The 17,934-nt window shown below is 47.0% G+C and overlaps 1 protein-coding gene across 3 annotated transcripts in view; it reads left to right on the plus strand.

Moving 5' to 3' along the window:
- The window catches only part of LOC139277488 (sodium- and chloride-dependent neutral and basic amino acid transporter B(0+)-like), a 105,919-nt gene that overhangs the window by 47,953 nt on the left and 40,032 nt on the right, over positions 1-17,934 (plus strand). For 2 of the 3 annotated variants that reach the window (XM_070895996.1, XM_070895998.1), the window contains exon 5: positions 6,643-6,768. The exons of the other annotated variant lie outside the window; for it this stretch is intronic. In XM_070895996.1, the coding sequence (XP_070752097.1) occupies positions 6,643-6,768 (126 nt within the window). The remainder of the gene's footprint in view (positions 1-6,642; positions 6,769-17,934) is intronic. 3 annotated transcript variants of the gene reach the window in all.

The following is a 17,934-nucleotide window of genomic DNA, read 5'->3' on the forward strand; positions in this document are numbered from 1 at the left end:
ATAAAAGATCCCTATTCCAATATAACACCTCTCCCTCACAACTGTTCAATTTGAGTAGGAATGTGAGTACATTTTATAGGTGTCCTTAAATCATCTGCTCTCAGGGAATAAGCTATCAAATAATAATCCAAAAGCAACATTTTGAGATGTAGTTTGAGAAAGCTTGCATTTCTTTACCATTTGGTGGAGAGTTTCACTTTTCTAACACGAGTGTTTATTCATGGTCTCAAAGAGGCAGAAATATCAGTACAGTGGATCGTGAATGCAATGAGAGGCACATGTTTGGTGCCCATACTGTTACAGGCAGAGATAGATTCATCCTCAAGTAATTCACTTTGCAAATGCAGCTCATAGCAGCAAGCCTTCCTGTTTTTGCCACCAAAATGGATAACCTCACATTTATCTACATTATACTGCATCTGCCATGCATGTGCCCACTCATTTAACCTGTCCGAGTCACCCTGCAGTCTCTTAGAATCCTCCTCACAGCTCACATTGTCACCCAGCTTAGTGTCATCTGCAAACTTGGAGATATTACATTCAATTCCTTCGTCTAAATCATTAATGTATATTGTAAATAGCTGGGGTCCCAACAATGAACCTTACGGTACCCCACTAGTCACTGCCTGCCATTCTGAAACGGACCCGTTTATTCCTACTCTTTGCTTCCTGTCTGCCAACCAGTTCTCTATCCACATCAATACATTACCCACAATACCATGTGCTTTAATTTTGCACACAAATTTCTTGTGTGGGACCTTGTCAAAAGTCTTCTGAAAGTCCAATTACACCACAGGGCATTGGTGAGGCCGCACCTTGAATATTGCGTAGTTTTTGTCTCCTAATCTGAGGAAGGACATTCTTGCTATTGAGCAAAGATTCACCAGACTGATGTCTGGGATGACAGGACTGACATAGGAAGAAAGACTCGATCGACTCGGCTTATTTTCAATGAATTTAGAAGAATAAGAGGGGATCTCATAGAAATATATAAAATTCTGACGGGATTGGACAGGTTAGATGCAGGAAGAATGTTCCCGATGTTGAGGAAGTCCAGAACCAGGGGTCACAGTCTAAGGATAAGGGGTAAGCCATTTAGGACCGAGATGAGGAGAAACTTCTTCACTCAGAGAGTTGTGAGCATGTGGAATTCTCTACCACAGAAAGTTGTTGAGGCCAATTGGATCGATATATTCTAAAGGGAGTTAGATGTGGCTCTTATGGCAAAAGGGATCAAGGGGTATGGAAAGAAAGCAGAAATGGGGTACTGAAGTGCATTATCAGCCATGATCATATTGCATGGTGGTGCAGGCTCAAAGGGCCGAATGGCCTACTCCTGCACCTATTTTCTATGTTTCTATGATTTCCCTTTCATAAATCCAAGCTGACTTGGACTGATCCTGTCACTTACATCTTTAATAATTGATTCCAACATTTTCCCCACTACTGATGTCAGGCTAACCGGTCTATAATTACCTGTTTTCTCTTTCCCTCCTTTCTTAAAAAGTGGTGTTACATTAGCTACCCTCCAGTCCATAGGAACTGTTGGAAAATGATCACCAATGCATCCACTATTTCGAGGACCACTTCCTTAAGTACTCTGGGATGTAGACTATCAGGCTCTGGGGATTTAGTGGCCTTCAATCCCATCAATTTCTTTAACACAATTTCCCGCCTAATAAGGATTTCTTTCAGTTCCTCCTTCTCACTAGACCCTCGGTCCCATAGTATTTCTCTTCCTCTCATACTCTTATTTTCCCCCTCCTAATTAAACCCTTTGTCCTCCTCTGCTGAATTATAAAATTCTCCCAGTCCTCAGGTTTGCTGCTTTTTCTGGCCAATTTATATGCCTCTTCCTTTAACACTATCCTTAATTTCCCTTATTAGCCACGGTTGAGCCACCTTCCCCATTTTATTTTTTTACTCCAGACAGGGATGTACAATTGTTGAAGTTCATCCATGTGATCTTTAAATGTTTGCCATTGCCTATCCACCGTCAACGCTTTAAGTTTTAGGCCAGTCTATTCGAGTCAATTCACCTCTCATACCATCTAAGTTATCTTTCCTTAAGTTCAGGACTCTAGTCTCTGAATTAACTGTGTCACTCTCCATCTTAATAAAGAATTCTACCATATTATGGTCACTCTTCCCCAAGGGGCCTCGCACAACAAGATTACTAATTAGTCCTTTCTCATTACACATCACCCAGTCTAGGATGGCCAGCCCTCTAGTTGGTTCCTCGACATGCGGGATAGTGCGAATTTGCAGGATCTTTGGGGGAAATGTTGCGGGACTTTTTCATGCTTGGAATCGGCCACGAGGTCATTCTTCGCAAACTGCTGTCTGCCAAATCCTTAGATCTGAGCAAGGCCATCACGATAGCCCAGGCTTTCATATCCACGAGCGACAACACGAAACAGGTATCTTCACAGCATTGAAGCTCCCCGGTAAGTACTGTGCATAAAATAATGCCTTCAGCAGGCAGAACTGTACATGATAGGGCCCACATGACGGCAGAGGCCAGACCTAGGGTGACTCAGAGGCCGCTATAGGAGTGCGAATATGAATCCATTAACACCATGTTGGTGCTGCGGGGGCAGTCATAGAGCCCATTAATGTCGATTCAAGCACTATGTGTGCAACGGCTGTGGAACAATGGGGCACCTCCAGTGAATGTGCAAGTGACCTCTGACTCACCACATGGCAGAGTCAGCAGAGGTCGACCGATCCAGCGCAGATCATGCTGAACGAGCAGGAGAGGCAACCCAACCTGAGGATGAAGAGGAAGTGTATGGGGTACACACCTTCACCACCAAAAGCCCTCTGATAATGTTAAAAGTTAAACTTAATGGCATTCCAGTCTCCATGGAATTGGACACGGGGGCGAGTCAATCAATCGTGGGCCAGAAGGCTTTTGAGAAACTGTGGGGCAACAAGGCACAGAGGCCAAAATGAGCCTGATTCACACAACGCTGCGCACTTACACCAAAGAACTCATACTTGTTATCGGCAGTGCGGCAGTGAAATTATCATACGACAGAATGGTGCGTGATTTACCAATATGGATTGTACCAGGCGATGGCCCAAAGCTGTTTGGCAGAAGCTGGCTAGGAAAGATCCGATGGAACTGGGACGACATCAAAGCACTGTCTTCGGTGGATGACGCCCCGTGCACCAAGGTGCTAAACAAATTCCCGGCGTTATTCGAGCCAGGCATAGGCAACTTCACAGGCGCCAAGGTGCAGATCCATCTTGTTCCTGGGGCACGGCTTGTTCATCACAAGGCCGGAGCAATCCCATATATGATGTGAGAAAGTCGAGATCGAGCTGGACAGACTTCAATGAGAGGTAATCATATTGCCAGTCGAGATCAACGAGTGGGCTAGTCCAATCGTGCCGGTGCTAAAGAGCGATGGGTCGGTCAGCATCTGTGGGGGGCTACAAGGTAACGATCAACTGAGTCTCGTTACAGGACCAGTACCCACTATCCAAAATGGAGGACTCAATCGCAACGCTAGCAGGGGGAAAGTTGTTCACCATGCTAGATCTAACCTCTGCTTACATGACACAGGAGCTGGTTGAATCATCAAAGAAATTGACGTGCATCAACACACACAAAGGACTGTTCGTGTACCACAGATGCCCCTTTGGGATTCGCTCCGCTGCAGCCATCTTCCAGAGGAACATGGAGAGTCTGCTGAAATCGGTTCCATCCACCGTGGTGTTCCAAGACAACATCTTGATCACTGGTCGCAACACCACTGAACACTTGCACAACCTGGAAGAGGTTCTAAAGCGACTGGACAGAATGGGACTCAGGCTGAAACGCTCTAAATGTGTTTTCCTGGCGCCAGAGGTCGAATTTCTGGGCAGAAAGATTGCGGCAGATGGCATCAGACCTACGGAGTCCAAGATGGAGCTCATCAAGAATGCACCCAGACCACAGAATGTGACGGAGCTGCGTTCATTCCTGGGGCTCCTCAACTATTTTGGTAACTTCCTACTGGGGTTGAGCACTTTGCTGGAACCCTTGCATTTATTGCTATGCAAGGGTGACGACTAGGTTTGGAGTAAATCTCAAGAGACGGCTTTAATAAGGCCATAAGCCAACTATGCTCCACCGAGTTACTTGTACCATGTAAACGTTTAGTACTGGCTTGTGATGTATCGTCGTACGCGGTCGGTTGTGTGTTGCAGCAAGCAAATGTGTCGGGCAAACTGCAACCGGTTGCATATGCATCCAGAAGTTTATCCAAGGCTGAAAGAGCCTACAGTATGGTTGAGAAAGAAGCATTGGTGTGTGAATACGGTGTTCAGAAAGTGCACCAATATCTATTTGGTCTCTGGTTCGAGCTCGAAACCGACCACAAACTGTTTACTTCACTGCTCGCAGAAAGCAAAGGTATCAACACCAATTCTTCATCCCGCATCCAAAGATGGGCGCTAACATTGTCTGCATATGGCTATGTAATCCGCCACAGACCAGGCACTGAGAACTGCGCTGATGCCCTCAGTCGGCTGCCATTGCCCACCACCAAGGTGAAAATGGCACAACCCGCAGACTTGCTTCTGGTAATTGATGCTTTTGAGAGCGAGGGGTCACCCGTCACGGCTCAACAGATCAGAACCTGGACTAGCCAAGACCCTGTGCTATCACTAGTAAAATGCTGCATCCTCAATGGGAACTGGTCGGCGGTTCCCGGGGAAATGCAAGATGAAATTAAGCCGTTTCACCAGTGTAAGGATGAACTGTCCATCCAATCAGATTGTCTCCTATGGGGGAATCGCGTGGTTTTGCGAAAGAAATGCAGGGAAACGTTTATGCGTAACCTACACAGTACCCACCCAGGCATAGTCACGATGAAGACTATCGCCAGGTCGCACGTTTGGTGGCCTGGCATTGACTCCGAATTGGTGTCATGTGTACACCAATGCAACACTTGCTCACAGTTGAGCAACACACCCAGGGAGGCCCCTCTGAGCCTGTGGTCATGGCCCTCCAAACCGTGGTGCAGGGTCCACGTAGATTTTGCTGGCCCTTTTCTAGGAAAGCTGTTTCTAGTAGCAGTAGACGCTTATTTCAAATGGATTGAATGTGTAATAATGTCATCACGTATGTCCACTGCCACCATTGAAATCCTCAGGGCCATGTTCACCACGCATGGTTTGCCCGACGTCCTTGCTAGTGACAATGGACCATGTTTTACCAGCTTGGAATTCAACGAGTTCATACCCCATTTAAGCCCGCGTCCAATGGTCAAGCAGAATAGCAGTCGAAACCATCAAGCAGAGCTTGAAATGCATAACAGATGACTCCTTGTGGTCCCGGTTATCTCGGGTCCTGCTCAGCTACCAGATGCGTCCCACTCACTCACCGGGGTTCCCCCTGAAAAATTGTTAATGAAGAGAGCATTCAAAACCAGGCTCTCCTTAGTCCACTCGAATCTGTGATCACGTAGAAACCCGGCGGCAGCGGCATAACATGTACCACGATCACGTGCTGGTATCGCGTGACATTGAGGTTAATGATCTGGTGTTTGTTCTAAATTACGGTCACGGTCCCAAATGGATTGCTGGCACGGTCTTTGCCAAGGAGGGGAATAGAGTGTTTGTTGTTAAATTGTTGAATGGACAAACGTGCAGAAAGCACTTGGATCAGACCAAACTGCAATCCATGGACAACCAAGAACAATTTGAAGAAGACTTTACCATCTATGATCCACCCACACACACCCGACCAGTAATTGACCTCGCTGTCAACCACGAGGATGAACCCACCATGCCCGATAGTCCGATCAGACCAGTCGCGCTGCCATGCAGCAATGATCCGATCAACTCACCTGTGCCAGGACTTCAACTCAGGCGATCGACCCGGGAACGCAGAGTGCCAGATCGCCTCAACCTGAAAATAACCTTTACATAGGACTTTGGAGGGAAGTGATGTTATGTATGCAAACCTCACTTTTGTGTAAGACTTGCCACTAAGGGGCACACCTGTGGGAGATCGATGGGTCACCTGCGCACCCTGGAGCAAGCAGGTATAAAAGGCAGTCCACCATGCTGTTGCCTCACTTTGGAGTTATATTAAAGAGACCAAGGTCACTGGTTTGAGCTTACAACAGTCTCATGGAGTTATTCTGAACTTAACAGTTATATTTATATGTTACCATTATCCATGGATACCTTGCCTAACTGGTCATTTGTTAGTTTTGTCTATGACTGTCAGCTAGCTATTCAAATAGCACGCTGCAGCCGAGTCAGATCCTGTACTCATTCAACGTCCACTTACTCACATTTATAACATGGGTAACTTGTCTCCTCTTTTAGAGGTGCACAGAGAGGAGATCAAACTTTGGATTTTCCTGGTATGTATGGCTCAGCTATCACTGGATAAACTTAATGAGCTATCAGGAAAGCAATAACATTTATATTTTTCGAATTATTTTTTAGTGCAGAGTAAAGTTATGTTGTAATTTGTTTATGTTCATTTATTGTTGAACTTTTGTTATATCGTATGAAAACTACAAAACAAGATTTCAGACATTTCTGATGGGCTGATTTCTGTTTAAATTAAATAACATTAGTTTACAGTATCTCTTAAACATTGCTAATTACACCATATTAATTTTATCCATGGTTTAGGTTTTGGTTTAGTTTTTATAACCTACCCCAGTGCCCTTGCACTCCTGCCAATACCTTCGTTATGGTCCGTATTATTTTTCAGCATGCTGATCACTCTGGGAATTGACAGTCAGTTTGCATTAGTAGGTAAGAAAAATATTTAATTTTGTCTACCTGTTGCTCACCTTTATGAAAGGAAACTATATAATTAGATTTCGTGCAGTATTATTTAGTTGAACTACTTTTGACTGTAGTCTTTTTTTAAACATCCTCAGTGTTAAAATGTGCATTGCATCTATTGGAAGTGCTATGGAAATTGCTACGAGATTGGAAATTGAATAAATTTATCTCAGCATTGAGTACTGTTAGATTTCAAACACTAAGGGCTCTATTTTCACCACCATTGGGCGCCGTTTTTTTGGCGTCCGCTGCTTTTTTTGAGCAATCATGATTTTGCAATTTTCCTCAAAGTTTGTATGCCAGTGACGACTGTCAACGTCGGTTTATTGTACGCAAGATTTTTTGGTGCAGGTCTGGTTGAAAACTGATTTCCGTGCCGTTTTTGGCCCTTTAACCGATTTTCGATAATAACAATTTTTTTCAGGGCGGCGCACAGTGCCTTTAATTGCCGATCAGAAAAAACCTGTGTTAATTTAAGGAGATCGGCACTGAGTGTATTTGAGTTTTTGGAGCGAGGGAAGAAGACAATTTAAAACACAAATTCATGTTGATTTTTGCAGTGGGAACTCGGAAAATAACTTGGAAAGTTCATTTTTCCCACAGAATGTTTTTGAGAATGGGAAAATTGCGACTTCACCCCACCAGACCACTGAATCTTTGCTCACGGGGCTCTGGGCACGGGTCAGAGGAGTGCCGGCCAGCCGCAGGATCGCTCCTTCAGCCAGACACAAGTACAGGAGCTCGGCGCTTGGATTCCCCCCCTCCACTGAATCTCTGCTGACGGGGCTCCAGGCACGAGTCGGAGGTGTGCCGCCCGGGAAAGAAGCTTGTAAAGAAGCCTGGGGCGGGTGAAATCCAAGCGCCGAGCTCTTGTGTTTCTGTCCGGCCAAGGAAGTAATCCTGCCGGCATGCTCTCCAAAGTGTGCATCGGGGATGGCACAACACAGCAGCAAAACATAGCCATTTCGGCACAAGCTATAATTAAAGTGCCATAAATCTCTGTGCGTTGCGTCTCCATAGAGACAGAGCTTATTGTTGCGCATGCGCGCAGACCAGGTTGTGGTCTGTTCTGCTGGGGCATCACCCAGCAAAGGTTTGTGTGCTGTGCTTCAGTAAGTCTCACATTAACAAGAATAACAAGGTTTAAGAATAATAATTATGGGTGCATATTTTACTATGCCTCATGTAGTAAGGTTGGTTTACGTGCATGACGTGGAGGTGATGGCTACGACGACACCATCGTCGCACAAACCAGATCGCTCGGGCATTAATGGGGAGGTGGCCATACCCTGATCGAACCTACAGGAACAGGCGCTCATACCTACTCCTGAGTAAGGCAGACTCCATTCGCAGGCTGTGATTTAGAAAGGAGGTATCACCGAGATCTGCCAGCTAATCAGGTTAGTGGCAGGAGGACTGTCCTACCTGTGGAAGTGAAGGTCAGTGCAGCACTTGTTTTCTATGCTTCTGGCTCATTTCAGCCAACTGGGGACATATGCTGCATCTAGCAGCACGCCACACATTGCTGCATTCGATAGGTGACTGCTGCACTGTATGCCAAAAGGGACCAGTTCATCAATTTCCCTATGACCATGCAGGCAAAGCGAGACAGGGCTGTGGGGTTCTCCAGAATTGCTGGCTTCCCAAAGGTACAGGGTGCGATTGACTGTACCCACATCGCCTTGAGAGCACCTTTGGACGACTCTGAGGTTTATCGCAACAGGAAAGGGTTCCATTCCCTAAATGTACAGCTCGTGTGCGACGATCTGCATCAGATCATAGAAGTGGATGCCAAATACCTAGCTAGTATCCATGACACTTTCAATCCCACCCAAGAGCATTATATCTACCGTGTTTCATACAGTTGGCATACAGGTAGAGCAGGCGGTGAAGAAGGCAAATGGCATGTTGGCCTTCATAGCGAGAGGATTTGTTTATAGGAGGGAGGTCTTACTACAGTTGTACAGGGCCTTGGTGAGGCCACACCTTGAATATTGTGTACAGTTTTGGTCTGCTAATCTGAGGAAGGACATTCTTGCTATTGAGGGAGTGCAGCAAAGGTTCACCAGACTGATTCCTGGGATGACAGGACTGATATATGAAGAAAGACTGGATCGACTAGGCTTACATTCAATGCAATTTAGAAGAATGAGAGGGGATCTCATAGAAACATATAAAATTCTGACGGGATTGGACAGGTTAGATGCAGGAAGAATGTTCCCGATATTGGGGAAGTCCAGAACCAGGGGTCACAGTCTAAGGATAAGGGGACCGCGATGAGGAGAAACTTCTTCACTCGGAGAGTTGTGAGCATGTGGAATTCTCTATCACAGAAAGTTATTGAGGCCAGTTCGTTAGATATATTCAAAAAGGAGTTAGATGTGGCCCTTACGGCTAAAGGGATCAAGGGGTATGGAGAGAAAGCAGGAATGGGGTACTGAAGTGCATGATCAGCCATGATCATATTGAATGGTGGTGCAGGCTCGAAGGACCGAATGGCCTACTCCTGCATCTATTTTCTATGTTTTTATGTTTCTATGTTTCAGGAGCTGCCAGAAGGGCACTGCTAGTTGCTTGGAGACAAAGGGTACGGGCTCCCCATTTGGCTTATGACCCCCCCCCCCCCCCCCCTACACAATCCCCACACTGAGCCAGAGCGTCGGTACAACATGTCGCACAAAATGACACGGAACATCATAGAGCGGACAATTGGCATACTGAAGCAGCGTGTCCAATGCCTGGACCACTCTGGAGGCTACCTGCAACACACCCCTCACCATGTCAGTCAGTTCACTGCCGTGTGCTGCATGCTGCACAATTTGGCCATCATGAGGGGCTCTTGACATTGAAGATCTTCCTGAGGGGAGAAGGGGGGGGGGTGAGGGAAGAAGAGGAGGACTTGCTCACACTCCCCCTCTCATTCACTCTCCCTCTCTCCCCTCCCACTCTCTCCCCCTCCCACCCTCTTGGCCGATGTACTCTGGGTTTTGGAGCCCATGAGGGCCCCGCCAAAGACTGCTCCACCTGCACCTGTGCAGGGGCAGACTTGACTATTCTGAGACGAGGCAGCATGTGGGCTACTTACTGGGGTGGGGGGGAGGTGGGGCAGTCGGTGAAGTCAGAATGGTCGAAGCATTTTGGGTGAAGTCTCCACTTCCATGTCCCCTTTTGCCATCATCCCTCTCATGGCCCAACTGCAATTCACTGCTACCACTTTGCTGGAGAACACTTTGGTTCAGATCAGTGGGGCTCTGTAAGGCCAAGACTACGGTATCTGTTAACCTATTTAAGATAGCAGACATGTTGACATCCAGAGTCTGCATGACGGTGGTTAAAGCGTGCATGACTCATTTGATGTTCCACAGCGCTGGCCACTTTGTCCACTAATGTATGAGGCAGACTCCTCCATTCTCTCTGCAATTGTGGCGAGTCTACTTTTGAAGGCCTGTCACTGCATCACACATTATCTGCTGCTGTTCAATGATTGTCTTTTTCATCGACAGCCCCCATTGTACAGCAACTGTGTCCAGCTGAGCAGACCTTGGAGAGGGATGTAGGTGAATGTGCCACTGTACTTGCCTTCCCTAACCTGTTAGATCTTTAAACCGCTTCCTACACTGAATCCAGGAGCATGCCACTACGCTTCTGCTGCTGACCTCTTCTGCTACCTCCAACCATGCCCTCTTGGTTTCAGCTGCAGGCTTCTTCTTCCTGTTGTTAGGGAAGAGTATCTCTCTGCTACTCCTCACAACCCCCAACAGCACATCCAGGGAGGCGTCTGTAAAACAGGGTGGACTCCATTCTGACACTTCCAATTCTCTGTCAGCCAACTCCATCTCCTTCAGCTGCCACCTTTAAGTGAAAGGGAGAGATATGGTGATTTGCTAGCACAATTATCTCATCAACGCTATGCTGATGAGTGACAGCGGTGGCACTCTTCCCACCCCGACTTTCACACCTCTAGTGTGCAAGCTTCTCCTTACCGCCGCACTTCCGCCCCCATTATAATTTCCGGGCCGCTGGAAAAAAAAGGCCAATGAGCAAAATTTCGCTCAAGAGGCCACCGCATCCATCAAAAACAACTGAAACAGGGTAAGTACGCCACGTTTCCAGCAGGTGGGTGGGGTGGGGGGGCAACTTCGGCTCCTTTATGGCCTCCTCACAGCTTACTTTACCACCTATCTTTGTATCGTCAGCAAATTTGGCTTGAAGATACAGGTACAGAACATTAAAGGCAGCAGCAGCTCAAGTTGATAACGGTGTAAAAAAAAACTGAACAAATGCTAGGTTTTATCTCGAGGTGTAGAGTATAAAAGCCAAGAGGTATTAGTGAGACATCAGTTAGAGTATTGTACAAAGTATTGGCCGTGATTTCTCCTACCAAGGCGGATCCAGTGCAGCGGAGGAAGGTGGTGGGATGCGACTCTATTCCTGGATTTATCCTGTTTTGTGAAAAGAATTTTACGTTGATGGGGCTTGTTAAGTCTGTCCTGCGTGGTTCCTGGCCAATTAAAAGGAAGCGGATCTGATTATGTCATTTGATAACACGTCATCAGCCGGTTTCCCTTAAAGGGACCATGTCCACATTGATTTTGACAGTTGTGCTGTCAGTGTTCTACAGCAATAAGGTGCTGCAAACACTGACAAGCATTGCACAAAGTTGCACGGCTGCACCCATGCTCTCTCATGTCTCCCTCATATGCTTCTCTTCCCTTCCAATGGGTGGAAGAGACCTCCCAAGGAGACCAATGCAGCTAGGTTGCACATTGCACAGCAGGGCACAAGCAGGGATGTCATCAGGAGGACTTGGCTGCAGTGGCGCAAATCTTTCAATGATCTCAGATTACGAAAGGTTACTTCAAAGCAACACTTAACCTCATTCTGCTGTGCCTCTCATCACATCCACATCACTCTGCCTTCCCTACCCTACTCCTGCACATCCTACTCACACCAATTTACCTTGCATCTCCACCCATCCCTCTCTCTCTATCTACATTATCACACCCCCATCTCACGAGCCACTCCTCACACTTATCCTCATCCTTGTCCAATAGTACCAACTAACATCACATAAGTGTAGGGACTTGGGTCTTTTAGCCAATGTTCATGTAAAGTTTCCGTTAATGTGTTGTCAAACATTAAAATCTTTATTTTCAACACTTTGTCTTCTTGGACAGATTTGTGTGTACCTTTGGAAGTGGCTCAGTGAATTGTAGTGAATCGTGAGACATAACAATGGTGATGAGAGTGAAAGGGAATGGCTTGGGCTTTGCAAGGATGCTTTAGGGTGCTGGTATGGGGTGGAGCCAACCAGGTGCATCATGTGGCAATCGGTGCACAGCATCAAGTAAAGCAAATCTGCTTATCGTGAGGCAGTTCCTGACCTCCCGAGCAGCAATGTCGTCAGGTGTAGATTACCTGTGTCCTGTGCAGCATTAGGTGATTGCGAAGAAGGTTGATGTTGTTGGTGTGCTTGGTGATGCTGCGGTGCCTTGTGGTGTTGGTGTTGGGGATGATCGTGGTGAGATTCTGAGGACGAAGGTGAGATTTTTTTCAAGGGCACTGATGTTGATGGAATAGATGGCAGCTGAAGTTGAGATGACAGAAGCGATCTGTCACTGATGAGAGAGGTTACTCCAAGGAGGTGACAATGGATAGAGAGTTTACTCCAAACACTTCCAAACTACATAAAGTTCAAAAGTGTCTTCCAAATCATAAAGGCTCCAACTTCTAAGATTGGAAAGTGAACAGCTATGAAATGGTAGCTTTTATACCACATTTATAGCTATCTCCTATTCAGAAGAATGGAGAGACATTGTAAACCTGACCTACTTAGCTGACGTGATTCCCGAGCACCGTGAAACTCGTCAAAAAGCTGGAAAAATGGTAAGTACATGGTAAAATGCTGTTTATATACCTTTTAACAAGCTGTTAATGATGTCGACTGCCTCCCCCGCTGCTTGGTGTTGGTTCTGTAAAATGCTTACAGAGCCGCCACTTGGGAAACTTATGTGGAGGTGGGTTGATAGCGGGCTGCCATCACGCTGTCAATCTTTTCTATTTTGACAGCGGGCCCACCTCCGAACCCACCCTCTCAGCACCGGCAAAATTCCAGGCATTGGATTTCATATTACAGGAAGGAAATTGAGATTTTAGACAGGGTGCAACACAGATTCATCTCCAATCAGGAAATACAAATATGAAGAAAGACTTGGAAAACTTGGATTTTTTTATCGTTTGAACAGCCCAGATTTTGGTACGATATAATAGAAGTGTTTCAAATTATGTAAGGATGGGACAGGTTAGATAGAAACAGACTGCTTCCAGTAGCTTAGTGGTCATGAATAAGAGGGCAGAGATACAAGATTAAACGCAAGTGATTAGAACAGAGGATAGGTGAAATATCCTCAATGACAATCATTGGGGCATGGAATTTACTTTAAGGAACTAAAGTAAATTCCACTAAAGTAGGGCTAGACTTTCCACTTAGATCACTAGTGCCCAAAAAAATGGGTGATGTTCCAGCTGAGCGATGTTTCAGCCTTCATGATCGCTGCAATATCGCCCATTTTTGGCATCGCGACTTTCAGCTTTTTGGGGACGATAGCCCAGCAATGTGAAATGGGCCTCAGCGATGTGGAAGGCAAGGCTTCCCTTGCAACAACCTTCTGTGAATGCTTTTTTTTTTGTAAACAGCTTTTCCTGCGATTCGGGAGGTCGGGTCATCCACACATGCGCAGAAGGCAAAGGGAAGCGTAGAGAGAGAGGAGGAAGGCAGAGACAGAGAGGAGAGAGAAGAGAGAGAGAAAGAGCAGTTTGAGTAAAAATAATAGAGAAAAAGAGCAGTTTCAAATGTCTGATTCTGATCATAGCTTGCAAGATGTGGAGGGGGGGAGGAGGAGGGCCAAACTGTTCTCTGATGAGGCGAACGAGGTCCTAGTCGCTGAGGTGCACTCCTGGTGGGCCCAAATAACCTGGGGTGGGTGTGAGAAACCTCCACCCCGGGTTTACAGAAAAATATGGGGCGTGATCGCCAACGTAGTCTCGTCTGCATCCCATGAGGCCAGGGGATCTGACCAGTGCCGGAAGCACTGGAACAGCCAGGTTGCTTTGGATTTAAGCCATATGTATTACCATGTGATGCGTTATTATGTAACGTCTCTTGGTCTCATTTATTGTAGTACTGCTGCTCCTGCCTTCATATGCCAGCGCAGTGCAAGAATGTGTACCCTTCTACTCTAATAAGCTCAATTGTATTTTGCAGGTCAAACAACACCCATGCGCAGCGAGGCATGACCGGAACCTCGACCTACAACTTTGACTGTGGTCCTCACCACGGGTGGGGAGAAGGAGGAACACGATGAGGATGATGGACAGACAATGGAGCAGGAGGAGGAGGAAGTCTTGGAAACGGAGGAGGATGTTCCTAGCATCGCTCCGATGGAACAATCACCTGTGGGATCTACAGCCATAACGTCAGCTTCGACAGAAGAGGTAGCGGGAGAAAACGGCTTGCAGCCGGTGACGCCAAGGCAGATGTTAGTGCTCACACCGACCCCACGGAGGTCGCGTCAGCGAGGTCAGCACATGTCTCCTCTGGCCAATTGTATCGAGAACTTGACCAGACTGTGCAGGGAGAGTGTCGCAATAAGTCGCGAGATCCTCCAGGCGTTTGTGGTATATGCGAGGGACATGTCCCGGGTGTCTGCTCGCAATTCAGAGGATATACAGCAGATAATCCGGGAGATGCGTGCGCAGAGCGCCTCCGTCGATGCCTTGTGGCATGCGACAGTGACTGGACACGGCACTGCACTCCAAGGTGCCGTTGTACATACCACCAGCACCAGCACACAAGCGAGTCAGGAGGAAGCACTTCCTTCTGACTCAGGAGGTGATTCCACAAGAATGTCTTCCCCCCCCCCCCCCCCCCCCCCCCCGTGCACACGGCAGGGAATTTTGCCGTCGCCTGCTGCATGCCAGACTCGTCTCTGTACCAGGGGACCAAAACGAGTGTGGGTAAAGTTAAGACACGGTGGGGTAAAGAACCTGGTGGGAAACGTAGCCGCAGGTAAGGCGGGGGGTGCTTTATTGTTGTTTTACTGTTGTTGTTATATTGTTCATTGTTGTTTTTTACATTTATTGTTGGTTCACGTTGGGGTGGGGTGGGGGTAGGGGGCGCTGGTGGGGGGGTAGGTGTTGCAGTTAAAATATTCTTAAATTTTGTTAAATCATTAAAAAAATTTATTTCACTTTACAATTGTTGTGCAGTGTCTTCTAATAACGTAAGGTAAGGTAAAACGTGAATACAACTGTTGGAAAACAGTTGGCCAGACCAGGCAAGGATGAAACATAATGCAATTGCAACTGTTGTCTTTCTGTAACTGTAACTTTGACTGTCCCCAATGTAAGTTCATGCAAAGCATTCATTTATGAGCTGCTGGCACAACAGCTTTGCCGCCACGGGGTTTTTCCAGTTTTGCGGGTGGGGGACATGGATTCATCGCCAGGCTGATTGTCCTCCCCGAGGTCCTCACCAGCCTCCTCCTCCTCCTCCTCCTCATCTGCCTCTTCCACCTCCACTCCTTCCTGAGGTGGACCAGCAGTCCCATCTGACAATTGTTGTCCTCTCCTTATAGCTAGGTTATGCAACATACAGCACACCACAATAAACTCAGCGACCTGGTCAGGGTGGTGTATTATAGGCTGCCTCCAGAGTGGTCCAGGCATCTGAAGCGCTGCTTCAGCACTCCAATTGTCTTTTCGATGATATTGCAGATGGCTATGTGGCTTTCGTTGTAATACTTCTTGGCTTCCGTCTCGGGATTACGTAGGGGAGGATCATGAGCCAGCTGCCAAGGCCATATCCTTTATCCCCCAGCACCCAACCATGACCTTGCGGCTGACTGTTAAACAGATCAGAGATAGCGCTCTCAAGCACGATGTGCGCATCATGGATGCTGCCTGGAAATTTAGCATTTACTGCCATGATTATTTGGTTGTGATCGACAACGAGCTGCACATTCAGGGAGTAGAATCATCTTTCGGTTACGAAACACCTCCGCATCCTGTAAAGGTGCTTTCAGGGCGATATACGCACAGTGTGTGGCTGATATGCCGAAAATTGCGCTGGGCGATGTGTGGGCAATCACCTCAGTGATCACCTCGGCGATGTGACATGAAAGTTGGGCCGGCAATTTTTTGCCGATGTTCCGTCCCAACTTTCCACTTTTAAAACGAAATGAGCGATAGCCTGCCTTTTTGGCCGATAAATGGGCAATAGCCCAGCGATCTCAAGTGGAAAGTCCAGTCCTATTTCTATATTCAAGATTAGACTGGATAGGTGGATGAAGGAAAAGAAGTTGAAGGGATGTCGGAACAGGGTATGTATATATGATGAGACCTATTTGTTTCAGTGTAGGGTAAACAGTGACACAGACGGAGTGGGCCGGATGGCCAGTTTCTGTGTTGTAACTTCTGTGTATTTCTTAACCTTCGAAGAAAATAAAACAGTTTTTCAATATCTCCTCAGAACTAAAGGCCTGAATTTTCTTTACCTGGGTGGCTCGGATGCAGGTGGTCAGCGTGGCGGATCACGACTCTGTTTTTGCTTCCATCACGCTGCAGAAATCAGCGTTGCGATAATGGGGCCTATTAAGCCCACCCTGCATTAAGCATTACCTGGCCCTATTAAATGGTGGGGGTCTGAAGACATCATTGATAATGTGATTTTTCAAGGAGCCATGGCCACATTGCATCTGGAGGTTCGATCTGGAATGTGTAGTCACTGCACTGAAGGGTTTGATTGCTCCAAACACTTGGAGACATGACTGCACAGAGGGTGAGGACTGCACCCAGGTTCTCCGATTACTCCCTCCATATCTGATATGTCCTTACTATACAGTATAAATGCACACGAGGCCCATACTTGAGAGAAGGTCACTCTGTGACCAGTTACCTTTATTACCAAGACCTCAAGTGATGAAGGTGGGTGGAGCTTTCCCCTTTTATACCTGAAAGTCCAGTTTCGGAGTGTCTCCCACAAGTTCACCCCCTTGTGGTCAATGTTCTCAAGGTGTACAACTTAGGTCAGCTTATACATGGGTTACACTGATAGCTGAATACTTGACAGTATCCTTGTGGAGGGAGTCAAAGCACGCAGGTAGCTCCTCTTCCCTTTGGGCGAAAGAGAACTCCCTAAAAGAGACAAAAAGTACCTGGCTCCAAGTGGCAGAGGAGGGATGTGTTCAGGAGGACCTGGGTGCAGTGCCAGAAATGTTTCAATTATCTCATTAGATCAGGAAAGGTGAGTAGAAAGCCACACTCAACTTTATCCTGCTGTGCCTCCTCATCACTCTGCCTTCCAACCCTACTCCTGCACATCCTTACTCACACCAACATACCTTGCATGTCCACCTATCCCTCTCTATCTACAGGATCACATCCCCATCTTACTAGTCACCCCTCACACTCACTCAAGAGCCCCGCCCACTATCCAGGAGAACGAGGACACCAACTCCTCAGAGGAGCCTCCCAGTCTGTCACAAATCACAAGGGTAGCCACTTGGGTGTTTTATTTAATGCGAATGTCAGGGTACCATTAATGTGGTCAACCATAAAAATCTTTATTTTCACCAATTTCCAGACTAGAACAAATTTGTGTGTACCTTTGGAAGTGGCTTAGTGAGTTGCAGTGAATGATGAGACATAACGTTAACTGCAGCAATGGTGGTCAATTGAAAGGAATGATTTGGTCATTGTAGGGATCCATTATGGTATTGCTGTGGGGTGGTGCCAACCTGGCGCAGCATGTAGCAGTCATATGGGTGCGCTGAGTAAAGTTAAATAAATCTGGCCATTATGAGGCCATCCCTGGCTTCCCGGGCAGCATTGTGCTCGGGTGCTGATGGGACCTGGGCCGCAGGTTCCTCCAGCTCCAGCTCCTCCTCGGCCTCCAGCTGCTGATCCTCCTACTCATCCCCCTGCTCCTTCTCCTCTGAAGAGACTGTGTGTTCAGTACCTTGCTCCTCATGCAACACTAATATTCGCTGCTGCGCTATGTTGTGCAGGGCGTAGCAGATCATAACAATTCTGGAGCTTCTGGCTGGTCATCATCAACAACATCATAGGCAGTCC

Source organism: Pristiophorus japonicus, chromosome 12 (assembly GCF_044704955.1).
Source record: "Pristiophorus japonicus isolate sPriJap1 chromosome 12, sPriJap1.hap1, whole genome shotgun sequence".
NCBI lineage: Eukaryota > Metazoa > Chordata > Chondrichthyes > Pristiophoridae > Pristiophorus > Pristiophorus japonicus.